Raw genomic sequence first — 27586 nt, 5'->3', positions numbered from 1 at the left:
CGTACTACACAGCAAGAGGCATTCAGCAGGAATTAAAGGACTGAATGGAAACGGATTATACCCTCTTGAAACGGGATACGCTAAAAGAGTTACTGGAAGCGAGAGGGAGGATAGCAAGCAACAAAACAAAGGCTATCCTAATCGCAGAACTCATGGAAGGAGACAGAGTCGCAGCTGCTGCAGCTCCTCCAAGGGAGGGGGAAGAAACTGAGTTTACCAGAGAATATCGGGCCAGGATGGCTCTATTCTCACCAGCCATGGCAGCACAGAAAGCAGACCAGGTGTACAACGATGTACAGGCTCTCTTTATGCAGCGATCAGCGCAGGGAAGCGCAACATCAGCCCCCACCCCGCCAGCGAAAGCTAAAATACCGTACCAGGTATTCAAGGCGTTTAATGATACCGAGGGGGACATTGATGGCTATTTACAGAACTTTGAACTTTTGTGCCAGCTGCATGCCATTAGCCCTGAAGAACAGGTACGAGTGCTAGCGGGTAACCTATCCGGCCGCGCAGCAGATGCCTACCGAGCTATGCCGGCGGAGGATATCCGAGACTATCAGAAGGTAAAACAAACCTTGCTCGCACGGTATGCCATTACACCTGAAGCATACCGAACACAGTTCCAGTAATTACCCAAATCAGCAAAAGACTCGCATGCAGAATTTGCACACCGCCTACAACGGGCAGCTGACGGGTGGCTTGAGGCAGCCAAAGCCGTCACGGCCCAAGAGATCAAGCAGTTGATGATGCTGGAACAGTTCTACAACCGTGTGTCTCCAAAGTTACAGATCTGGGTAAGAGACCGTAAACCCCGTACTCTGCATGAGGCCGCTCAACTAGCAGATGAGCATCAGGACTCCCGGCGGGAACAGCAGTTCTCCAGTAGAGTGCAACCTACGCCCGCTGTTCCCCAGCTTACCCCAGCAAATCCACCCCGACCAGGGGGGACCTACCAGAACCAACCCCCCAGGTACAACAACCGGGTGTCTGTCCGGTGCCATGCATGTAACCAGCTGGGTCACATGCAACGAGACTGTCCCCAAAACCGGGCCAGGCCAGCCTGGACCCCTCAACGACCACCAACCAACCCCCGAGCGGCGGTACACTGCTATCAAGGCCGGCCCTGGGCTCAACCTTTCACCTCTACCCAAATAGAAGAACCCTTGGGCACCCTCCATGAAGTAAACCCCGTCCAGGCGGCCTCAGACAACCGCCAGGGCCACCGGCAAGTGGTCCATGTGGAGGGCAAGCGGCTGGAGGGGTTAAGAGATTCTGGGGCCACCATCACTCTGGTACGGAACCATTTAGTGGCCCCGAACCATCTCACTGGGGATTGTATTGCCGTTCGAGTGGCAGGGGGAGCTATCTACAAGGTACCCACTGCTAAACTACATTTGGACTGGGGAGCGGGGGCAGGACAAATTGAAGTGGGGATGATGCAGGATCTACCTGCCGATGTGATTTTGGGGAACGATTTGGGGGAGCTAACTTCCGCTTTTGTTACCCGGCCTCCTCCACAGGAAGCTTACCCGGTCGTCACCCGCCAACAGGCTCGCACCACGGCACCCCACCTTGACTCTGAGGCTCAGGTAAGCACAAACCCCCCTGATCACACTGTATTACCCTGGGCTGCCCCATTAGAATTTGGTAGCGAGGTCGCCCTGGACCCGTCCCTACAAGTTTACAAGGACAGGATAGATAAAGACCAGACTGGCAGAGAGGGGGAGAGATATGCTTGGGATAAGGGGTTATTATACCGGTATGCCGAAAAGGTAGTAGCCGGATCCATTCCTGTACCCATTAAACAGTTAATTGTGCCTCGAAAGTATCGACGAGAGTTAATGCGGATCGCCCACGACATTCCCATGTCCGGACACCTAGGGATCAGCCGAACCAAACATCGGCTATTACAGAACTTCTTCTGGCCCGGGATATCCCAGGACATTAAGCAGTACTGTAATACCTGTGATACCTGTCAGAGAGTAGGAAAGCGGGGGGACCGATACAAGGCCAAACTACACACCCTGCCCATTATTGAAGAACCCTTTAGCCGGGTAGCGGTAGACATTATCGGACCACTGAGGCAAAAAAGCCCGTCCGGTAAGAAATACATATTGACCGTGGTAGACTATGCCACTAGGTACCCCGAAGCAGTAGCCCTGACGAATGTACACGCAGAGACCATAGTAGACGCCCTCATGCGTATATTTACCCGTATGGGGATCCCCCGGGAGATCATTTCAGATCAGGGTACCCAATTCACGGCTGAGGTCACGCAACAGCTGTGGAAAGTATGCGGGGTCCGAGCTATCCTTAATTCCCCATACCACCCCCAGTCCAATGGCCTCTGCGAACGGTTTAATGGGACCTTAAAACAAATGATCCGCACGTTCGTAGCCACTCAGAAGAACTGGGAGCGGTTCTTACCCCATCTCCTGTTCGCCTACCGAGAGGTGCCCCAAGAATCCACAGGGTTCTCTCCCTTCGAACTGTTGTTCGGAAGGAGGGTAAGGGGACCCCTAGACCTAATAAGGGAACACTGGGAGGGGGGAACGACCATTGACTGCACCCCTATCGTACCTTATGTGCTGGAGTTCCGGAACCGCCTGGAGGAATTGACCCGGGCTGTGCGCAACAACCTCCAGGCGGCCCAGACACGCCAGCGCCAATGGTATGATAAGGGAGCCAGGGACCGCAGCTTTCAGGTCGGCCAGAAAGTACTAGTCCTACGCCCTGTCCCTACTGACAAGCTGCAGGCTTCCTGGCGGGGCCCATTCAAGGTGGTAGAGCAGGTCTGCGATACCACCTATATAATCGGCCCCTGCGCCGGGACCGGGGACAGACGCATGTTCCATGTGAACATGCTGAAGCCCTACCACGAGCGCACAGAGGAAGTATCCGCCATCTGCGCCTCGGCTGCAGAGGACACAGATAACCTACCCCTTCCTGACATGCTGGCCCGAGGAACGCTACAAGAGGATCTCGCAGCCGTACAGCTAGGAGACCGCTTGAATCCCCAAGAAAAAGCTCAGGCCCAAACTTTAATTAGGGAAAAAGGAGCCACTTTTTCCAACCTCCCGGGGTATACCCCGTTAGCTACCCATCGGGTAGAAACCCTAGACCCGATCCCACTCCGTCAACCACCATACCGCATTCCCGAAGCAGTGAGGGGGAACATGTACAAGGAATTGAAGGAAATGTTGCAGTTAGGGGTAATTGAGCATTCCGATAGCCCCTGGGCATCCCCCGTAGTACTTGTGCCGAAGCGGGATGGAACTACCCGCTTCTGTGTAGATTACCGGAGGCTCAATGATAAAACCATATCCGATGCCTATCCCATGCCCCGGATAGACGAGCTATTAGACAAAATGGCTAGGAGGAAATACTTAACCACCATCGATCTGTGTAAAGGGTATTGGCAAATTCCTCTAGCCGAGGACGCCATCCCCAAGTCGGCCTTCGTCACCCCATTTGGCCTGTACCAATTCCGGGTCATGCCATTTGGGATGAAGAACGCCCCGGCCACCTTCCAGAGGATGGTGGACCGACTATTGGACGGGTTTCAGGAATATGCTTGCGCCTATCTAGACGACATAGCCATCTTTAGTTACTCCTGGACCGATCATCTAGACCATATCGGAGCAGTACTAGACCGCATCCGGGAAGCCGGACTGACCCTCAAGCCCAGTAAATGTCACATAGGGATGGCCGAGGTCCAATACCTCGGACACAGAGTAGGCAGCGGCCACCAAAAACCCGAACCAGCCAAAATAGAGGCCGTAGCTAAATGGCCAACCCCCCGCACTAAAACCCAGGTACTAGCCTTTTTGGGGACGGCAGGATATTACCGAAAGTTTGTACCTAACTACAGCGCCCTAGCCAAGCCCCTTACCGACTTGACCCGCAAGAACCTTCCCAAACTAGTAGTATGGGCCCCAGAGTGTGAGCAGGCCTTCCAACTCCTAAAAAATGCCCTTGTTAATGCCCCTGTGTTGGCTGCTCCCGATCCGACTAAACGCTTTCTCGTCCATACAGACGCCTCCATGTTCGGATTGGGAGCAGTACTGAGCCAGATCGGAGCCGATGGCGGTGAACACCCAGTAGCTTACCTCAGCCGAAAGCTTTTACCCAGAGAAGTAAGCTACGCCGCCATCGAAAAGGAATGCCTTGCCGTGGTGTGGGCCCTCAAGAAATTACAGCCCTATTTGTATGGACAAACATTTTCCCTGCTCACAGATCACAACCCGTTGGTCTGGCTGAACCGGGTGTCAGGAGACAATGCCAGACTGCTGCGCTGGAGCTTGGCGCTTCAGCCCTTTGATTTCAATATCCAATATCGCCCGGGGAAGCTCAATGGAAATGCTGACGGGTTATCCCGGCAAACGGAACTAGACAAGTGATCTGTGGGTACTCCTCCAGACATCCCCAAGCCGATCCGTTGGGATCAGACTGTGTATGCTGGCTTGGTTCTGGGGGAGCATTGTGGCAGAAGCAGCCACCCGAAACTCGTATATTCAATGTTATGTGTCCCTAACTCCATATGTCAATGTATATTGTATATTGTGCCAGCATGTTACGGAAGAACCGAGGTGCACATACCGTTATTGGGTCCGTGGGTGGCCGCCGTTCGCCTAATCTCCACGTGGCGGCGGCCATCTTAACTGCCGAACAGCGGTGTTTGGTCGTCGAGCGTCTGGAACTAAAATCGGACGCTCGACTACCCAGACACCGCTCAGACCTCCAGGATCCCCAAATCGTATGATCCAAACTGCCGAACGGCCCGCCGTTCGGTAGTTTGCATTCCCCAGTTTAGGGGATTCATCCGAACCAAAGATTGGGGTCGGATGGCTGAGCTATTCGGCACTTTCTAGGCAGTGAAGTAGACCGACTACAGGGCCAGAATCTATGGAGCCGTTTTCGGCTACTGTGTCCCTGCAGTCGGTCAAATCTTTAAATACCTGTAACTCCCGAACCCCTGGTCTGATCTGGGTGAAATTTGAATATGTTACTTACCCAGAGCAGACCTACCAGGGGACCCCTCGTGTATCCCCGTACCCCCCGTATTTAGGGGTCATTCAGAAACTGGGGAAAACTCGGTTCCCTCTAATTAATTTACCTGTTAATCTAAGGGGAGGGGAGGTGATTGTGAGGTGATTGGTTGTTTTGAGTTACCTCCCTTGCATGGGAAAAAGCCATAAAAGAAATTGTGTGAATAAAGCTGACAGTTGACCTCCAAGCTATGTGTCGTCTAGTTCTTGGAGGGAAGGGATTGTAACCACGCTACCCGTTTGATACCTGTATTGGATTGCTGTTCCTGTCTACCAGCGGAGCTACTTTGGATCGTACCTCTACTCCGCTACAGAGACTCTGCCAGTTCCAATGAATAGTGGGGAGTGGAGACTCTGCCAGATGTAATGCCTGGTTGTGGGAGGAGACTTTGCCAGGTAGGGGGGAAGAGACTATATCCAACATGGTGGATAATGGGTTGATGTTAATTGTGGCGAAACCAGCTTCGCCACTGTGAACTGGAGAGGCCTGGCTGCTGGCCTCCTGCCCGCTGACTATGGCCCCTGGACGTGTTGCACTTTAGAAACTATATTTGGGCAGGTAATAATTTATATTGCTGCTACTGGCCCTTTAAAATCAGCGATGGACATATTGGGACTTTTGGGACTAATGTCCCTTTAAGACTTTGTAACATATCACAGTAATACTGTCTTAAATATTATGTAGGTATTTATGTGTTCAGTTAAACTGGGGATATGTAGAAATGTGTGTTTTATGTGTTAAATGTATCAGTATGTAATTTTATGTCTTTTACTGTCTTTTTGCAACCATGTGGTTAATGGAGTCTGACTCTAGTCCTAGATAATTGGATTACTTCTCCAATTATCTCCAGGGCAGAAGGGAGGAAGCCGGGATGCATTGTGGGGGATGTTTTACTTCTGTTTGGGCCAGATTGTGCCATGCTGCAAGCCAGGGCCCAAAATATACTTTTAGTAACTTTTAAACCCCTGGTCGGATTCATGCCATTTTTTAATATGTTGTTCCCCTGAATGGATTGATTGTGGATATGTATTTTTATGTGAATGTGATGTATGGTTTTCAAGTTATGAAAGTTGTGTAAAAGTATATTTTACTCTGTATGCATAATGGGATTATGTGTCACACTAAGGGGAGGGGATGTGTGGGAGGTAACATCTATGTCATTGGTTCTTTTATGCCTCTCCCTGGGTGTGGCCTGTATGTGTGAGTTGGAAATAAAAGCCAGACTGGGTGTCCCAGTCTAGAGTTCTTGCTTAACCCTCAAAGCGATGTGTCGTCTCGGTCTTTGGGGGAATGGGATTGTATGCTGACTGCCAAGAGTGTAAGCCGATGTCTGCTTTTCTTGTTCAGCTGTTCCAGTGTTCGTGTGGTTCCAGTCGGGAGAGTGGTGTTTGCAGTAGCTGCCTGTGCATCTGGAAAGGGGATTATCGCCTAAACTGGGTTTTATCCTCTTGTAAGTGAAACGGTCCGTTACAATAATTGTGATCCTATAATCTGTTTCAGAGTGGGGATGGGACAGATTTCTACAAAGTGCGTGCTCGTCTTGCAATGCTGGGTAAGAACTACAAACTGGCTGAGATGATCTTCCTGGAGCAGGTGAGACACTCAAAGTCAGATTAAACCATTCTAATAGGATCTAAACTAGGGTATGATTGTATACATTGTAGGTGTGGTATAATATGGTATGATTGTATACATTGTAGATGTGGTATAATATGGTATGATTGTATACATTGTAGATGTGGTATAATATGGTATGATTGTATACATTGTAGATGTGGTATAATATGGTATGATTGTATACATTGTAGGTGTGGTATAATATGGTATGATTGTATACATTGTAGATGTGGTATAATATGGTATGATTGTATACATTGTAGATGTGGTATAATATGGTATGATTGTATACATTGTAGGTGTGGTATAATATGGTATGATTGTATACATTGTAAATGTGGTATAATATGGTATGATTGTATACATTGTAGATGTGGTATAATATGGTATGATTGTATACATTGTAGGTGTGGTATAATATGGTATGATTGTATACATTGTAGGTGTGGTATAATATGGTATGATTGTATACATTGTAGGTGTGGTATGATATGGTATGATTGTATACATTGTAGGTGTGGTATAATATGGTATGATTGTATACATTGTAGGTGTGGTATAATATGGTATGATTGTATACATTGTAGGTGTGGTATAATATGGTATGATTGTATACATTGTAAATGTGGTATAATATGGTATGATTGTATACATTGTAGATGTGGTATAATATGGTATGATTGTATACATTGTAGGTGTGGTATAATATGGTATGATTGTATACATTGTAGGTGTGGTATAATATGGTATGATTGTATACATTGTAAATGTGGTATAATATGGTATGATTGTATACATTGTAGGTGTGGTATAATATGGTATGATTGTATACATTGTAGGTGGGATATAATATGGTATGATTGTATACATTGTAGGTGTGGTATAATATGGTATGATTGTATACATTGTAGGTGTGGTATAATATGGTATGATTGTATACATTGTAGATGTGGTATAATATGGTATGATTGTATACATTGTAGATGTGGTATAATATGGTATGATTGTATACATTGTAGGTGTGGTATAATATGGTATGATTGTATACATTGTAAATGTGGTATAATATGGTATGATTGTATACATTGTAAATGTGGTATAATATGGTATGATTGTATACATTGTAAATGTGGTATAATATGGTATGATTGTATACATTGTAGGTGTGGTATAATATGGTATGATTGTATACATTGTAGGTGTGGTATAATATGGTATGATTGTATACATTGTAGATGTGGTATAATATGGTATGATTGTATACATTGTAGATGTGGTATAATATGGTATGATTGTATACATTGTAAATGTGGTATAATATGGTATGATTGTATACATTGTAGATGTGGTATAATATGGTATGATTGTATACATTGTAGGTGTGGTATAATATGGTATGATTGTATACATTGTAGATGTGGTATAATATGGTATGATTGTATACATTGTAGGTGTGGTATAATATGGTATGATTGTATACATTGTAGGTGTGGTATAATATGGTATGATTGTATACATTGTAGATGTGGTATAATATGGTATGATTGTATACATTGTAGGTGTGGTATAATATGGTATGATTGTATACATTGTAGGTGTGGTATAATATGGTATGATTGTATACATTGTAGATGTGGTATAATATGGTATGATTGTATACATTGTAGATGCGGTATAATATGGTATGATTGTATACATTGTAGGTGTGGTATAATATGGTATGATTGTATACATTGTAGATGTGGTATAATATGGTATGATTGTATACATTGTAGGTGGGGTATAATATGGTATGATTGTATACATTGTAGATGTGGTATAATATGGTATGATTGTATACATTGTAGATGTGGTATAATATGGTATGATTGTATACATTGTAAATGTGGTATAATATGGTATGATTGTATACATTGTAGGTGTGGTATAATATGGTATGATTGTATACATTGTAGATGTGGTATAATATGGTATGATTGTATACATTGTAGATGTGGTATAATATGGTATGATTGTATACATTGTAGATGTGGTATAATATGGTATGATTGTATACATTGTAGATGTGGTATAATATGGTATGATTGTATACATTGTAGGTGTGGTATAATATGGTATGATTGTATACATTGTAGATGTGGTATAATATGGTATGATTGTATACATTGTAGATATGGTATAATATGGTATGATTGTATACATTGTAGATGTGGTATAATATGGTATGATTGTATACATTGTAGGTGTGGTATAATATGGTATGATTGTATACATTGTAGATGTGGTATAATATGGTATGATTGTATACATTGTAGATGTGGTATAATATGGTATGATTGTATACATTGTAGGTGTGGTATAATATGGTATGATTGTATACATTGTAGGTGTGGTATATAATATGGTATGATTGTATACATTGTAGGTGTGGTATAATATGGTATGATTGTATACATTGTAGATGTGGTATAATATGGTATGATTGTATACATTGTAGGTGTGGTATAATATGGTATGATTGTATACATTGTAGATGTGGTATAATATGGTATGATTGTATACATTGTAGATGTGGTATAATATGGTATGATTGTATACATTGTAGGTGTGGTATAATATGGTATGATTGTATACATTGTAGATGTGGTATAATATGGTATGATTGTATACATTGTAGATATGGTATAATATGGTATGATTGTATACATTGTAGATGTGGTATAATATGGTATGATTGTATACATTGTAGGTGTGGTATAATATGGTATGATTGTATACATTGTAGGTGTGGTATAATATGGTATGATTGTATACATTGTAGATGTGGTATAATATGGTATGATTGTATACATTGTAGATGTGGTATAATATGGTATGATTGTATACATTGTAGGTGTGGTATAATATGGTATGATTGTATACATTGTAGGTGTGGTATAATATGGTATGATTGTATACATTGTAGATGTGGTATAATATGGTATGATTGTATACATTGTAGATGTGGTATAATATGGTATGATTGTATACATTGTAGGTGTGGTATAATATGGTATGATTGTATACATTGTAGATGTGGTATGATATGGTATGATTGTATACATTGTAGGTGTGGTATAATATGGTATGATTGTATACATTGTAGGTGTGGTATAATATGGTATGATTGTATACATTGTAGGTGTGGTATAATATGGTATGATTGTATACATTGTAGATGTGGTATAATATGGTATGATTGTATACATTGTAGATGTGGTATAATATGGTATGATTGTATACATTGTAGGTGTGGTATAATATGGTATGATTGTATACATTGTAGATGTGGTATAATATGGTATGATTGTATACATTGTAGGTGTGGTATAATATGGTATGATTGTATACATTGTAGATGTGGTATGATATGGTATGATTGTATACATTGTAGGTGTGGTATAATATGGTATGATTGTATACATTGTAGGTGTGGTATAATATGGTATGATTGTATACATTGTAGGTGTGGTATAATATGGTATGATTGTATACATTGTAGATGTGGTATAATATGGTATGATTGTATACATTGTAGATGTGGTATAATATGGTATGATTGTATACATTGTAGGTGTGGTATAATATGGTATGATTGTATACATTGTAGATGTGGTATAATATGGTATGATTGTATACATTGTAGGTGTGGTATAATATGGTATGATTGTATACATTGTAAATGTGGTATAATATGGTATGATTGTATACATTGTAGATGCGGTATAATATGGTATGATTGTATACATTGTAGGTGTGGTATAATATGGTATGATTGTATACATTGTAAATGTGGTATAATATGGTATGATTGTATACATTGTAGATGTGGTATAATATGGTATGATTGTATACATTGTAGGTGTGGTATAATATGGTATGATTGTATACATTGTAGGTGTGGTATAATATGGTATGATTGTATACATTGTAGATGTGGTATAATATGGTATGATTGTATACATTGTAGGTGGGGTATAATATGGTATGATTGTATACATTGTAGATGTGGTATAATATGGTATGATTGTATACATTGTAGATGTGGTATAATATGGTATGATTGTATACATTGTAAATGTGGTATAATATGGTATGATTGTATACATTGTAGGTGTGGTATAATATGGTATGATTGTATACATTGTAGATGTGGTATAATATGGTATGATTGTATACATTGTAGATGTGGTATAATATGGTATGATTGTATACATTGTAGATGTGGTATAATATGGTATGATTGTATACATTGTAGATGTGGTATAATATGGTATGATTGTATACATTGTAGGTGTGGTATAATATGGTATGATTGTATACATTGTAGGTGTGGTATAATATGGTATGATTGTATACATTGTAGGTGTGGTATAATATGGTATGATTGTATACATTGTAGGTGTGGTATAATATGGTATGATTGTATACATTGTAGATGTGGTATAATATGGTATGATTGTATACATTGTAGGTGTGGTATAATATGGTATGATTGTATACATTGTAGGTGTGGTATAATATGGTATGATTGTATACATTGTAGATATGGTATAATATGGTATGATTGTATACATTGTAGATGTGGTATAATATGGTATGATTGTATACATTGTAGGTGTGGTATAATATGGTATGATTGTATACATTGTAGATGTGGTATAATGTGGTATGATTGTATACATTGTAGGTGTGGTATAATATGGTATGATTGTATACATTGTAGGTGTGGTATAATATGGTATGATTGTATACATTGTAGATGTGGTATAATATGGTATGATTGTATACATTGTAGATGTGGTATAATATGGTATGATTGTATACATTGTAGGTGTGGTATAATATGGTATGATTGTATACATTGTAGGTGTGGTATATAATATGGTATGATTGTATACATTGTAGGTGTGGTATAATATGGTATGATTGTATACATTGTAGATGTGGTATAATATGGTATGATTGTATACATTGTAGGTGTGGTATAATATGGTATGATTGTATACATTGTAAATGTGGTATAATATGGTATGATTGTATACATTGTAGATGCGGTATAATATGGTATGATTGTATACATTGTAGGTGTGGTATAATATGGTATGATTGTATACATTGTAAATGTGGTATAATATGGTATGATTGTATACATTGTAGATGTGGTATAATATGGTATGATTGTATACATTGTAGGTGTGGTATAATATGGTATGATTGTATACATTGTAAATGTGGTATAATATGGTATGATTGTATACATTGTAGATGTGGTATAATATGGTATGATTGTATACATTGTAGATGTGGTATAATATGGTATGATTGTATACATTGTAGGTGTGGTATATAATATGGTATGATTGTATACATTGTAGGTGTGGTATAATATGGTATGATTGTATACATTGTAGATGCGGTATAATATGGTATGATTGTATACATTGTAGGTGTGGTATAATATGGTATGATTGTATACATTGTAAATGTGGTATAATATGGTATGATTGTATACATTGTAGGTGTGGTATAATATGGTATGATTGTATACATTGTAGGTGTGGTATAATATGGTATGATTGTATACATTGTAGATGCGGTATAATATGGTATGATTGTATACATTGTAGGTGTGGTATAATATGGTATGATTGTATACATTGTAAATGTGGTATAATATGGTATGATTGTATACATTGTAGATGTGGTATAATATGGTATGATTGTATACATTGTAGGTGTGGTATAATATGGTATGATTGTATACATTGTAGGTGTGGTATAATATGGTATGATTGTATACATTGTAGATGTGGTATAATATGGTATGATTGTATACATTGTAGATGTGGTATAATATGGTATGATTGTATACATTGTAGGGGTGGTATAATATGGTATGATTGTATACATTGTAGATGTGGTATAATATGGTATGATTGTATACATTGTAGGTGTGGTATAATATGGTATGATTGTATACATTGTAGATGCGGTATAATATGGTATGATTGTATACATTGTAGGTGTGGTATAATATGGTATGATTGTATACATTGTAAATGTGGTATAATATGGTATGATTGTATACATTGTAGATGTGGTATAATATGGTATGATTGTATACATTGTAGGTGTGGTATAATATGGTATGATTGTATACATTGTAGATGTGGTATAATATGGTATGATTGTATACATTGTAGGTGTGGTATAATATGGTATGATTGTATACATTGTAGGTGTGGTATAATATGGTATGATTGTATACATTGTAGGTGTGGTATAATATGGTATGATTGTATACATTGTAGGTGTGGTATAATATGATATGATTGTATACATTGTAGGTGTGGTATAATATGGTATGATTGTATACATTGTAGGTGTGGTATAATATGGTATGATTGTATACATTGTAGATGTGGTATAATATGGTATGATTGTATACATTGTAAATGTGGTATAATATGGTATGATTGTATACATTGTAGATGTGGTATAATATGGTATGATTGTATACATTGTAGATGTGGTATAATATGGTATGATTGTATACATTGTAGATGCGGTATAATATGGTATGATTGTATACATTGTAGGTGTGGTATAATATGGTATGATTGTATACATTGTAAATGTGGTATAATATGGTATGATTGTATACATTGTAGATGTGGTATAATATGGTATGATTGTATACATTGTAGGTGTGGTATAATATGGTATGATTGTATACATTGTAGGTGTGGTATGATATGGTATGATTGTATACATTGTAGATGTGGTATAATATGGTATGATTGTATACATTGTAGATGCGGTATAATATGGTATGATTGTATACATTGTAGGTGTGGTATAATATGGTATGATTGTATACATTGTAAATGTGGTATAATATGGTATGATTGTATACATTGTAGATGTGGTATAATATGGTATGATTGTATACATTGTAGGTGTGGTATAATATGGTATGATTGTATACATTGTAGGTGTGGTATGATATGGTATGATTGTATACATTGTAGGTGTGGTATAATATGGTATGATTGTATACATTGTAGGTGTGGTATAATATGGTATGATTGTATACATTGTAGGTGGGATATAATATGGTATGATTGTATACATTGTAGGTGTGGTATAATATGGTATGATTGTATACATTGTAGATGTGGTATAATATGGTATGATTGTATACATTGTAGATGTGGTATAATATGGTATGATTGTATACATTGTAGGTGTGGTATAATATGGTATGATTGTATACATTGTAGGTGTGGTATAATATGGTATGATTGTATACATTGTAGGTGTGGTATAATATGGTATGATTGTATACATTGTAGATGTGGTATAATATGGTATGATTGTATACATTGTAGGTGTGGTATAATATGGTATGATTGTATACATTGTAGATGTGGTATAATATGGTATGATTGTATACATTGTAGGTGTGGTATAATATGGTATGATTGTATACATTGTAGGTGGGATATAATATATGTTTGATAAATATAAAGTATAATCTTTTTATACACTAAATCCTGTGTGTGTCTGTCTGTCTGTCCAGAACTCGGTGTTGGAAGCCATGGAGATGTATCAGTCGCTGCACATGTGGGAGGATTCCATTGCAGTAGCCAAAGCCATGGTAAAACCGTAACTCTATCTAACATGAGCGGACGTTATAACCACGAAACTCCTGTTACTCCTTGTATCACGGTTTGTCTGTGTTATAATTAGTTCTTGTTATTCTAGGGTCACCCAGAACTAGAAAACATGAGGCGCACCTACCTGCAATATCTAGCAGATAGCAAACAAGAAGAGAGAGCGGGAGAAGTGCGGGAGCTGGAGGGAGATTACATAATGGCTGTTAACCTATATCTCCGTGCCGGACTCCCCGCTAAGGCTGCTAAACTGTGCATGAGTCAGGAACAGCTGCTGCCTGACTCTGACCTTATTACCAGGGTCACTGCTGCCCTTATTAAAGGAGACTTCTACGAAAGGGTAAAAATACTTCACTGTCTGTCATGTGCTCGCTGTGTGCTGATCTAGGTCTGTGCTCGCTCGCTGTGTGCTGATCTAGGTCTGTGCTCGCTCGCTGTGTGCTGATCTAGGTCTGTGCTCGCTCGCTGTGTGCTGATCTAGGTCTGTGCTCGCTCGCTGTGTGCTGATCTAGGTCTGTGCTCGCTCGCTGTGTGCTGATCTAGGTCTGTGCTCGCTCGCTGTGTGCTGATCTAGGTCTGTGCTCGCTCGCTGTGTGCTGATCTAGGTCTGTGCTCGCTCGCTGTGTGCTGATCTAGGTCTGTGCTCGCTCGCTGTGTGCTGATCTAGGTCTGTGCTCGCTCGCTGTGTGCTGATCTAGGTCTGTGCTCGCTCGCTGTGTGCTGATCTAGGTCTGTGCTCGCTCGCTGTGTGCTGATCTAGGTCTGTGCTCGCTCGCTGTGTGCTGATCTAGGTCTGTGCTTGCTCGCTGTGTGCTGATCTAGGTCTGTGCTCGCTCGCTGTGTGCTGATCTAGGTCTGTGCTCGCTCGCTGTGTGCTGATCTAGGTCTGTGCTCGCTCGCTGTGTGCTGATCTAGGTCTGTGCTCGCTCGCTGTGTGCTGATCTAGGTCTGTGCTCGCTCGCTGTGTGCTGATCTAGGTCTGTGCTCGCTCGCTGTGTGCTGATCTAGGTCTCTTTCTATCACAGGCTGGGAATTTGCTTGAGAAAGCAAATCATTCTCGTCGTGCGTTGGAGTGTTACTGTAGAGGCAACGCGTTTAAAAATGGTAAATAAATTTGTCGTTTTTTTTTTTTTTTTGCTGTTTCTTTCCCCTCTCTTTACTGCTCCAGTCATCCTCCCCTCTAAACTGCTTCTCCTTTCCCCTCGCTATACTGCTTATCCCTTCCCCCTCGCTCCACGCGTCCCCTCGCTGCCGCTCCACGCGTCCCCTCGCTGCGCTGCCGCTCCACGCGTCCCCTCGCTGCGCTGCCGCTCCATGCGTCCCCTCGCTGCGCTGCCGCTCCACGCGTCCCCTCGCTGCGCTGCCACTCCACCAGTCCCCTCGCTGCGCTGCCGCTCCACCAGTCCCCTCCCCTCGCTGCGCTGCCGCTCCCCGCGTCCCCTCGCTGTGCTGCCACTCCCCGCGTCCCCGCGCTGCGCTGCCACTCCCCGCGCTGCGCTGCCGCTCCCCGCGTCCCCTTGCTGCGCTGCCGCTCCCCGCGTCCCCTCGCTGCGCTGCCGCTCCCCGCGTCCCCTTGCTGCGCTGCCGCTCCCCGCGTCCCCTCGCTGCGCTGCCGCTCCCCGCGTCCCCTCGCTGCGCTGTCGCTCCCCGCGTCCCCTCGCTGCGCTGTCGCTCCCCGCGTCCCCTCGCTGCGCTGCCGCTCCCCGCGTCCCTTCGCTACGCTGCCGCTCCACGCGTCCCTTCGCTGCGCTGCCGCTCCACGCGTCCCTTCGCTGCGCTGCCGCTCCACGCGTCCCCTCGCTGCGCCGCTGCGCCACTGCTCCTAGCGTCCCCTCGCTGCGCCGCTGCTCCTAGTGTCCCTTCAATACGGAAGGACTAACCTTCTATTCTCCCCCTCTCTATAATGCTTCTTGTTTCTTTGTATCAGAGCTTCCAAGTTCAATATCTTCTAACCCAGTACAACGCGTCTGCCATCATTAAATAGTACAGTTACCTGAACATGTCTTCCCATTCTTCACCAGCTGTCGACTTGGCACGTGTGGCCTTCCCAGCAGAGGTGGTGAAGTTAGAGGAGACATGGGGAGATTATCTGGTGCAGCAGAAACAGCACGATGCAGCCATTAACCATTATATTGAGGCTGGGTGAGTAAGTAAGAGGGGCAGGTTTCTGAGTGTGGAGAAAGTAACCTCGCCACTGGGTTTTGGAGAGGCCTGCTTGCCAGCCTCTTGCTCTGTGACTATGGCCCCTGGGGTGTATTGCCTTTTAAAAACACTATTTGTGCATATTGGGACTTGGCACAATGCCCCTTTCAAACATGTGGCGGCAGCCATCTTAAATTGTCCAGCAGTGTTTTGTCGTTGAGTGTATGGAACTGTTTTGGGCATGGGACCATGTGCACAGTGGGGCAAAAATAAGATGTAATGGACCGTTTCACTTACAAGAGGATAAAACCCAGTTTAGGCGATAATCCCCTTTCCAGATGCACAGGCAGCTACTGCAAACACCATCCTCCCGACTGGAACCACACGAACACTGGAACAGCTGAACAAGAAAAGCAGACATCGGCTTACACTCTTGGCAGTCAGCATACAATCCCATTCCCCCAAAGACCGAGACGACACATCGCTTTGAGGGTTAAGCAAGAACTCTGGACTGGGACACCCAGTCTGGCTTTTATTACAACCAAGTACATACAGGACACTCCCAGGGGGAGGATGAATTTAACCAATCACATGGATGTACCTCCCACACATTTCCTCCCCTTAGATTAGCACTTAACATAATTATACCGTACACCTTTTTCCCCAATTCCTGGATGTACCCCAAATACATATGCTACACCTCCAAAACAGGTATCCCCTGATAGCCCTTATTCAGGGGGACAACATATCCAAGAATCAGGTCATTCGGATGAATGGTTCGTGAGATATGGGGTTCCAAAGATTTGACCGACCGCATGGGTAAAGTATCCGAAAACAGTTCCATGCATTTTGGCCCTGCGGTCGGTCACAAACAAGGGAATGAAAACAGGCGAATTGCCTGTGTTATAGAGCCTGGAGAGGGTTTGAATGAATTCCCTTGTTTGTGGGGTTCTTTCTACCGAACGGCGGGTCATTCGGTAGTTTCCATACGAATTTCTGGAAGTATGGAGGTCTCAGCGGTGTTTGCCTAGTCAAGTGTCCGATTTTAGTTCCAGACACTCGACGGCAAAACACCGCTGTTCGGTAGTTTAAGATGGCCGCCGCCACGTGGTTGTTTCCTGAATGGCGGCCACCCAGAGGACAAAGGATACATTACATGATTGCCAATTACCTGTTTGCAACATTGTTGCAAACGGTAATTGGAGGCACACTTATTCCTGGGTGGTCTGGTTGTTCGGTAGTTTCCTCAATACAATGAATGGAGTGATTCTACCGAACAATCAGATGAAGGCTGCATATATATATAACCCAGGTTAACTGCATACATAAATACATATACAATATACAGGCAGTACAATAGGATATGCTTCACAGTCTTAAAGGGACAGTAGTCCCAAAATGTCCATTGCTGATTTTAAAGGGCCAGTAGCAGCAATATAAATTAGTACATGCCCAAATATAGTCTTTAAAGTGCAATATGTCCAGGGGCCATAGTCAGCGGGCAGGAGGCTAGCAGCCAGGCCTCTCCAGTTCACAGTGGCGAAGCTGGTTTCGCCACATAAGACTTCCAGGAAATTCCTGAACCGATCTGGGTGATTTTTGGATATGTTGTTCACCCAGATCGGGGCTATCAGGGGATGTGTTGTATTTTGGTGTACTTTTGGGGGTTTGTAAAAATGTATGTTTTTTTTCTGTTTAGAGTTGATTGAGTTAGTCTTTGTTAATTGTATCACAGGCAGAGGGGAGGGATTGTGTACACTGTAGGGAAGTGTCTGCATGTAAGACTCTGTTTTGATTGGCTTTTGTGACTTTGTGTCCTGTGCTCCACAAGGTCCATGTGGGTGGTAACCTTGTGGGGAAAACTGTATAAAAGACAATAAATCCTCAGATCTGCTGAGTTCCTGTTTTACCCTCAACATAGAGCCTCGTCTCATGTTTGGGGGAAAAGGCTGCATCTACACTGGGGGATTGCTATACTCTGTATACTAACCTGGGCTATAATCACTAAGCTCTTTTAAGAGCTTGTTCCTGCTACGCTCTCTCGACTAGGAGAGGCCTACCCACTGGGAGCTGGATCCTGGTCTTGGGTTCAGGGTGGGTGGAGGATGGCGAGACCCCAACCAAGCTGTGCTTATGGTGTCTGGTGCGGTGCTGATGGTCCTTGGTAAGCACTGGGAGCATTGATTGACAGAGGGTCCGTCACTCTGAGTACAAGACCAATGTTTTAGGTAGGTTCAAGCCATGTTTGTAAATAGTGGGGATGGTATATTGGGACTGGGGGCCCCTAGGTCTGTGTGTAAATAGTCAGGATGGTATATTGGGATTGGGGTCCCCTGCGATGGGTACAGGGTCTGTATGTAAATAGTGGGGATGGTATATTGGGACTGGGGGCCCCTAGGTCTGTGTGTAAATAGTGGGGATGGTATATTGAGATTGGGGTCCCCTGCGATGGGTACAGGGTCTGTATGTAAATAGTGGGGATGGTATATTGGGACTGGGGGCCCCTGCGATGGGTACAGGGTCTGTATGTAAATAGTGGGGATGGTATATTGGGACTGGGGGCCCCTAGGTCTGTGTGTAAATAGTCGGGATGGTATATTGAGATTGGGGTCCCCTGCGATGGGTACAGGGTCTGTATGTAAATAGTGGGGATGGTATATTGGGACTGGGGGCCCCTAGGTCTGTATGTAAATAGTGGGGATGGTATATTGGGACTGGGGGCCCCTGCGATGGGTACAGGGTCTGTATGTAAATAGTGGGGATGATATATTGGGATTAGGGTCACCTAAAGCAGCAAAGTACAATCAAATGGCTTTTATTTCTGCTCAAATCTGCAAGATTTCTGTGTGGTTGTTTCCTGACACACTGCACATGTGATATATCGGTTTCAAAGATGGGAGCTGCTGGAGTTGTGGGGTGTGACATCAAATATACCTGCAAGCTCCATCAGCACCTCCCGGAAGAGCCCCTGGAAGAGCCTTTATTTGGCGAAACGCACGTTGGGACTGATTTAGCAGTGGTTGGCATTAAGATTAGGGATGATGCTGCAGCTATTTTCCACGACAGTTTCCATACAAGCCACCACGCTGTGATTTTAGTATGGGAGCTTTATTTAGATTCATTCTAAATTCTATTTATTTTCCTTTTTTATTTAATTATTATTCTTTTTGTTGCTGGTGGTTAGCGGGATAGGGGTTTTCTTTTTGTCATGATATACTATTTGGGGAGTCTGGGAGGTTTGGAGGTTCAGACTTTTTTAAGGGGTGCCTTCGAAGGCACGCTAGGGTATAGCTTTTGGACTATCTTTCAGTCCTCCCTCTATCCATACCCCTAGCTCCCTACGTGTATCCGTTACCTGCTACTTTGTTACCAGGTCGTATTTATTTTCTATCCCCCCCCCCCCCCCCCCATCTTTTCAGCAATATTCACACTTTTGGTTATTTTATAAACATTAGTTAGATTATTTGGGATTTATAAGTACTCTTCTTACTCACTCATGTTGGGATTTTATTATACTTATTAAAGGTTATTTTTAAATTATGGGTTGCTCCCTTATCTTTATAGAGCAGACTCGTGAGGTTTTAAACAGTCTCTGCCTCCAATTCTCCCCTTGTTCTTGTATTTACACTTATCCTTATTCATCCTGGGAATCGGGGACCAGAGCAGCCAGCCAAGGATCCTTGAACAAACAAGACAGGACACGCAATTCCCAATGGAACTAGCACACCATATTTTATTTTCACTTATGACTAGCTCCTAACTACATTACATTTAACTTATGGTGACACACTCAATCCAATCCATGTAACAACATCGTATAGTGTTATTATGAGTGCTTGTATGATTCCCCATAACATACTTCTTGTTAGTTATTGTCTTTTCCCACCCCTGTACTAGACAGCCACTAGAGCACTTCTGGGTCGTTAGGTGACTTTTTGGTCGCCTAACTGACACTGGACATCCTCATGCTATGCATGAGAACATCCAACGTCCTCTAAAATCCCATAAGAAAGCCTTGATTCAGAGGTCCTACAGAGGTTTTAGCTCCCACTCCCTGGTGGCCAGGTGGGTCAGATTGTCATACCCGTGTTCTAGTGCTGGTCTAGCTTTGAGATTGCAGGCCACCAGCGCATGCACATACTCATTCAGGACTGGTCTAGCAAGGGCCATGATTAACTTAGCAGTACTCTGCCCACAGAAATCTGAATTCTGCAGCTTAAACTCCATGTTTGGAGCCCTGCCCTGGGGTAGCTACTAGCTCTGTATGTAGATATGGTGGGGAACGTAGAGAGGAAACAGGGTTGCATCCAGGTTTTGTTTGTAAGTTGTAGGGATGATAGAGGAACACTGGGTCCCTCTGTGCTGGCTCTGTGGTCTATATCTATACTTGAAAACGAGAGAAATCTCAATGTATCTTTCCTGGTAAAATATTTTTATAAATAAATATGATAATAGTAGGGGAAGGTAAAGACTGCAGTTTTCCGTGTTGTGCATGTGTTTCTGGAATGGTCAGCCTCTTGTTTTTCCAGCTGTACGTTGAAGGCCATCGATGCAGCTCTGGCTGCCAGACAGTGGAAGAAAGCCATTCACATCCTGGAGCTTCAGGAGCCAAAGACTGCCAGCGGTTATTACCTGAAGATCGCTCAGCACTATGTCTCCGTGCAGGAATATGAGGTGAGAAAAAAGACCAGCACTATGATGTTTACTAAAATACACAGAGCAAATGAAAAAACACAAGGTAAGAGGGGGGGGGGGGGTGACAAAACGATATACTTTATTCTCCCAGTTACTTTCCTGAGTTCGGTAGATGGATCCTCTGAACACCGACCACCCCCATGGATAAGTCCATCTTTACTCTAAATTTCTAAAACCCAAATTAAATCACACTCTAAGCCTATCCGCCCAACCCTAAAATATAACCCTTATTTTAATCCAATCCCACTTCTAACTCCCAACACTTACCCTATGACAAACACTTCCTAAAAACATATACCCTACAATGGTACCCCAACCTTAAAACGAAACACCCCTCTGAGACAAAACTATATACTTTATTCTCCCCGTTACTGTCTCTGCATTCGGTAGATGGATCTACCAAACACCGACCACCACCCTGGTTCATTAACTTCAAATAAACCACAAACTTAAGTGCTCTCTCTGTGTGGCCGCCGTATAACCGAACAACACGTGCTGGAGAAAACGGCGGCAATCTGGTTGCATGAAAGCAGGCAGCGGGACTTGGTCGTCGAGTGTCTGGAACTCTAAGTTGAGCGTTCGACCTCGCGAACACTGGCCATTTCACACAAACGCCTGCTTCTTTCCACGACAATCCAGGAGAGCGCTTTTCGGTAGGATTGTTTGCACGAACAAGGCTAACAATCGCTACCTATGAGCGAGGGGAAACGTTCGTCTTTTTGTTCATTTTGGAACTCCTGAAATTGACCGACCTCTACCACTGATTCTATGGAACTAATTTGGGCAGGCGCAACGTGTGTGGTCGGTCAAAACTTTACACCGGTGGTGATTCAGCTGTGTTCGTGGGATCTGAGCGCTATTTGGACAACTTGGATCCAGGCTATCCAGGTGTGTCGAAAGTAACCTTGCCACTGGTTCTTGGAGGGGCCTGTTTGCCAGCCTCCTGCCCTGTACTTATGGCCCCTGTGATAAACTATGGCCTTTATGACTTATATGGTTTGGTATACGGAATTTACCGAATGGATTAGGGGTTTGTGTTCGTATACCGTACAAACTAACGAACACCCGCAAGTGGAGTGTGCAGCCTATTAACCTCTTTTATACACATGTAACCGCAACTTAATTGTTGATCGAGTGGGCGGTCGCCGTTCGACATATGAACATGTGGCGGCGGCCATCTTTAGCCGTGAACACACAGAGCGGTGTTTGGTCGTCGAGTGCATGGAACTCAAATCAGACTCTCGACGGCGTGAACACCGCTAAAGACATACCTTCCATTAATGTTCGGCTATAAGTATGGGAATTGAACGGCGTTCAGTGGGAGCAAGCTCCCGAACGAGAGACTTAAACTGACTGTACCCACGAACTGCAAAGTTCGGTATTTTATACTTTATTTCGTATCCACGAAATAGACTGACCGCACAGCCTGATTTCATGGAACTCTTTTTGGACAGTAATTCTTGTGCGGTCAGTCAAACTAAGACCTCCTTGGAAATCCCGAACCCCTGAACCGATCTGAGTGATTTTATAGATATGTTGTTTGCTCAGGTCAGGGCTATCATGGGATATGGGGTTACTATGGTTTTTGGAGGTACTTTTGGGGTTTTAAAAAAAATAAAAAAATGTGTGCCTGGAGATAATTGAGTAATTACAGTATCTGACTCGATTATCTCCCAGGCATAGGGGAGAGATTGCATTGTTATGTATCGGAGTGTCCTGGACCTGGTGGCCAATGTCATTGGGTTTTGTAAGTATGTTGCAGGCTACCATCCAGTCCAGGGGGGAGTGCCCATTGCATGGGGACTAGCATAAAAGGCCAGTTGTGGCTACCAATAAATCAGTTCCAGTTTACCCTCAACACAGAGCCTCGTCTAGTGCTTGTAGGGAAAAGCTATACCAGCTATAATCCCTGCTCTTGGGATTGTTCTTTTGGATTGCTCTTGGAGGTGTTGGTCCAGGGTGGAGAGGGGCAGCAAGACCCCAGCCAAGCTACGGCGGTGCTGATGGTGTCCGGTGGAATGCTGGAAGTACTCGGAGGTACTAGGAAGCAGCGATTGGCAGAGGCACCCGGTCGGGGTGCCAGGCGGTCGGTCACACTGGGGATATAATATTTGTGGGGGTTTATTGTGTATTTTTAATATTTTATGTTTTATGATTTGTAACGCTAGTGCCTGGGAGATAATTAGTTTAAGCAAAGTACACTACATTATCTCCCAGACACAGAGACCCCATGCTAGGGGTCTGTGTATAAAAGTGGGCCATCGTGCCATAATAAAACATTCCTGTTGTACCCTTCGAGTCTCGACTGATGTTTGGGTATGCAAACGATGAACTGCTGGATTTGTTCTCATGAACAACTTGGATTTCGGGCACGTACGAATCAACGTACTATGCGAACGGGCTATAATCACTAAGTCCCTAGCATTTCGGGAGTATACGAACGGACAGGGTATACTAAATACAAGGCATTCGTTACAATTGGTGGCAAGCAACGGGATTCGAATGGACCTCCCGAACACAGGAAAGCAGTGAATGGCCCAACAGTACAAATGCCTTAAGCAAAGTATGCTGCAAGATCTGCTGGAAGCTCGAGGTTGTTCGGCAAGTAATAAAAGGAGAGTAACGATCATAGTGGAACTGTTGGAGGCCGATCAAGCCAGCGAGGCAGCAGCATTAAGCAGGGAAGAGGCAGAGTTCCAGAGAGATGTGAGATGGCTCAGTATACTGGGACCAAATCCCCCACAGGAGCTGATTGTCCAGATTATGGAGCAAGTCATAGCAGCACAGATGACACGGCAGGCCAGAACAGGCATTCTGCAACAAGACACAGCATAGCTACCAGGATCTAGTAATTGAGAACAGCATAAGAAAGTTAAATATGCTGCATTTAAAAACTTTACAGATGGTGAAATGGTAATTTATGCTTATTTACAGAATTTTGAAAGTCAATGTGCTCTGAAAGACCTGGATGAGGAGAGCTGGGCAGTGATCCTGAGCAGCAAATAATCAGGCAGAGCAGTGGAAGCCTACCGGGCAGTACACGACTCAGACATACACGACTATTAGCGGGTAAGAGACATGTCACTGGCCCAGTACGCTGTAACACCCGAAGCCTACAGGAGGAAATTTTGGGGATTAAGAAAGGGGAACAAGCAGAATGGGCTTTCCATATGCACCGGGTAGCCAAGAACTGGATGCAGGGATGACAAGCAACAAAAAAGAAAATACAATATATCACCACAGTGTCAGTGAATATGGTAGAATATCAAGTATGGATACTACTTAGCTGAAAGTCCAGAAATACAGCCTCCCAAGATCGCAACCCAAACAGACGACCTGAACAATACATAGAAAGCCAACAACAGATATGCAGGATACGGCTAAGTAAATCTAGAGAGGAACATAAAAATATATATAGTGTAATACAGTAAGCACATGCAATAATGCGCTGTTTAGGAATGCACTCACAAGATTGCGTGGAATAAAGCGCTTACAAGGTGCCTCCCCCGATGTAGTGGGGGGCTGGTAGTCCACTTTCCACCTCAAGATGGTCGGTTGTACACAGGACTCCAAGATGAGTGAGGATAAAAAAACAGTGGTTTATTGATTTAAAAGGTGAACAATCACCATCAACAAAGAAGATAAAATAAGAAAAGCAATAGGTCTGATAAAATAGGAAAAGCAACAACCTTGGAAGATGCGCTACAACTGTTGCTGCTGGAGCAGTTCTTTGACCAGGCACCAGCTGAGATCAGGGACTGGGTGAGAGATCGTAAACCTGGAACCGTGGAGGAGGCAGCCCGGTTAGCAGATGAATAGCACGATGGAAGGAAGGTAGAATCAAGTGGAGGACGGACCCCCCTTCAGGCCATCCTACCCAGCGCAAAGCACTCCACCCCCACCCAGACCTGCTCCCTTCACTCCAGCACCCAATCAACACCCTTCGAATGCCCGGTGCCCTTGTACCATGAGTGTGTCAGGATCGGGTCAGGGATCCAACACGCAGAGTACAAAGAGTAGCAGATACGTATACCGGTCCTTAGAATGGCCGGACTTAACGTAGAACTACGATAGAATGGTCAGAGACAAGCCGAGGTCGAGGGAACGAGAAGACAGGTAAGCGAGAGACAAGCCGGGTCAAGGATAACAGAAAGACAGGAGAGTAAATACCAAAGCCGGGTCAAAACCAAAAGGCAAGGGAATAACAAAGCACTGTGTGACTAGGCAGACTAGAACCACGACAGGGCAATGAGTAAGTGAGAGAGCCACTGTTAAGTATCCTGGTTAGAGAGAGAAGACACGCCTCCGGCGAGTCCTGATTCGTCTCCCGAGATTTGAGTGACAGGACGTTCCGGGTTGGCGTCATGACGTCGACCTCCGGTCCTCCTGCTATAAAAGGAAGTGACTCCCTCGCGGCCGGCGTTAGCAAGACCGAGTGAACCGCGAGGGGCCGGGGAGACATGCCGTCCGGACGGATAAACTTCTAAGTCTCTACCTCTCTCAGAGGTAGAGGCTTCAGGTACCCTGACAGTACCCCCCCTCTCAGATACGCCCACCGGGCGGAAGGAGCCGGGGCGAGATGGAAAGCGGGAGTGAAATGCCCTGCGAAGGCGAGGAGCATGAACATCCTCTTGTGGTACCCAACTCCTTTCCTCAGGACCATAACCCTTCCAGTCAACCAAATATTGTACTCTCCCCCGGGAGACACGAGAATCAATAATGGAGTTAACCTCATACTCCTCCTGACCCTCCACCTGAACAGGGCGCGGAGGGGCGATTGTGGAGGAGAATCTGTTACAGATTAGAGGTTTCAGTAATGACACGTGAAAGGAGTTCGGGATGCGTAAAGTAGCTGGGAGAGCTAGACGATACGCCACTGGGTTAATTCGAGTCAAGATCCTGTAGGGACCAATATAACGAGGAGCGAATTTCATGGAAGGAACTTTAAGGCGAATATTCCTAGTACTCAACCAAACTCTATCGCCTGGAACAAAATTCGGAGCCGCCCTTCTACGTTTGTCAGCATGTTTCTTAACCAGCATAGAATTGTGTAGAAGAATCTGTCGAGTCTGATCCCACAACTTCCTCAAATTGGCCACATGGACATCAACCGACGGCACTCCTTGGGAAGGAGAAACCGAGGGAAGAATAGATGGATGAAAGCCATAGTTCATGAAGAAGGGGCTTGAATGCGTAGAGTCACAAACGAGATTGTTGTGCGCAAACTCCGCCCAAGGAATCAAACCGACCCAATCGTCCTGGTGTTCGGAAACAAAACAACGTAAGTATTGCTCAATCTTCTGGTTGGTTCGTTCGGCAGCTCCGTTAGACTGAGGATGATAGGCGGACGAAAAATTCAATTTGATGCCTAATTGAGAACAGAATGATCTCCAAAAACGTGAAACAAATTGGGAGCCTCTATCAGAAGCGATCTCCGAAGGAATCCCATGCAAGCGAAAAATCTCTTTAGCAAAGATCTCCGCCAATTCAGGAGAAGTCGGGAGTTTAGGCAAAGGTACGAAATGTGCCATCTTGGTAAACCTATCGACTACGGTGAGGATAACAGTGTGCCTTTTAGAAACAGGCAAATCCACAATAAAGTCCATTGCCACACAGGACCAAGGTTTGTCAGGAATTTCCAGAGGTTGTAGAAGGCCACAAGGAAGCGAATGCGGTAGTTTAGTTTTAGTACAGACCTCACAAACTCCGATAAAATCCTTAATATCCTTCCGTAACGAAGGCCACCAGAAATCCTTGGAGATCAAAGAATACGTCTTGCGAACACCCGGATGACCAGCCACCTTACTCTCGTGAAGACACTGTAAGAGCTCCAATTGGAGTTCAGGAGGAACGAAATGTCTGGAAGGCGGAGTCAGTCTAGGTGCCAGATGCTGCAAGCTCCTTATCTGCTCAAGCAGCGGAGAATGGACTTTGAGAGTAGTGTTAGCGATAATGTTACACTTGGGTACTATAGAGGACAAAACCGGCTCAGATACGGCAGCAGGTTCATGTTGGCGAGACAAGGCATCGGCTTTAGAATTCTTAGAACCTGGCCTATATGTGAGTACGTAGTTGAAGTGAGTGAGGAATATGGACCAACGAGCCTGTCTAGATGATAGTCGTTTAGCCTCTCCAATATAGGATAAGTTTTTATGATCTGTCAAAATAGTAACAGGATGTAAAGTACCCTCCAATAAATGTCTCCACTCCTTTAAGGCCATTATAACCGCTAGTAGTTCCCTGTCACCAATGTCATATCTGCTTTCAGTACCCGACAATTTTTTGGAAAAGTATCCACAAGGATGTAATGGTTTATCTACACCCAACCTTTGGGACAGAACGGCACCTATACCTGTCTCAGA

General features: G+C 43.8%; 1 protein-coding gene across 1 annotated transcript in view; it reads left to right on the top strand.

The window, feature by feature from the left end:
* IFT172 (intraflagellar transport 172) overlaps nt 1–27586 on the top strand; it is a 255466-nt gene that overhangs the window by 115843 nt on the left and 112037 nt on the right. The window contains exons 12-17 of the mRNA XM_063441063.1: nt 6553–6645; nt 14294–14371; nt 14479–14727; nt 15413–15491; nt 16409–16529; nt 21059–21203. Coding sequence (XP_063297133.1) covers nt 6553–6645; nt 14294–14371; nt 14479–14727; nt 15413–15491; nt 16409–16529; nt 21059–21203 — 765 coding nt within the window. The remainder of the gene's footprint in view (nt 1–6552; nt 6646–14293; nt 14372–14478; nt 14728–15412; nt 15492–16408; nt 16530–21058; nt 21204–27586) is intronic.

The sequence above is a fragment of the Pelobates fuscus genome, chromosome 2 (assembly GCF_036172605.1).
Source record: "Pelobates fuscus isolate aPelFus1 chromosome 2, aPelFus1.pri, whole genome shotgun sequence".
NCBI classification, from domain to species: domain Eukaryota; kingdom Metazoa; phylum Chordata; class Amphibia; order Anura; family Pelobatidae; genus Pelobates; species Pelobates fuscus.
This window is presented reverse-complemented; position numbering and strand designations above follow the sequence as displayed.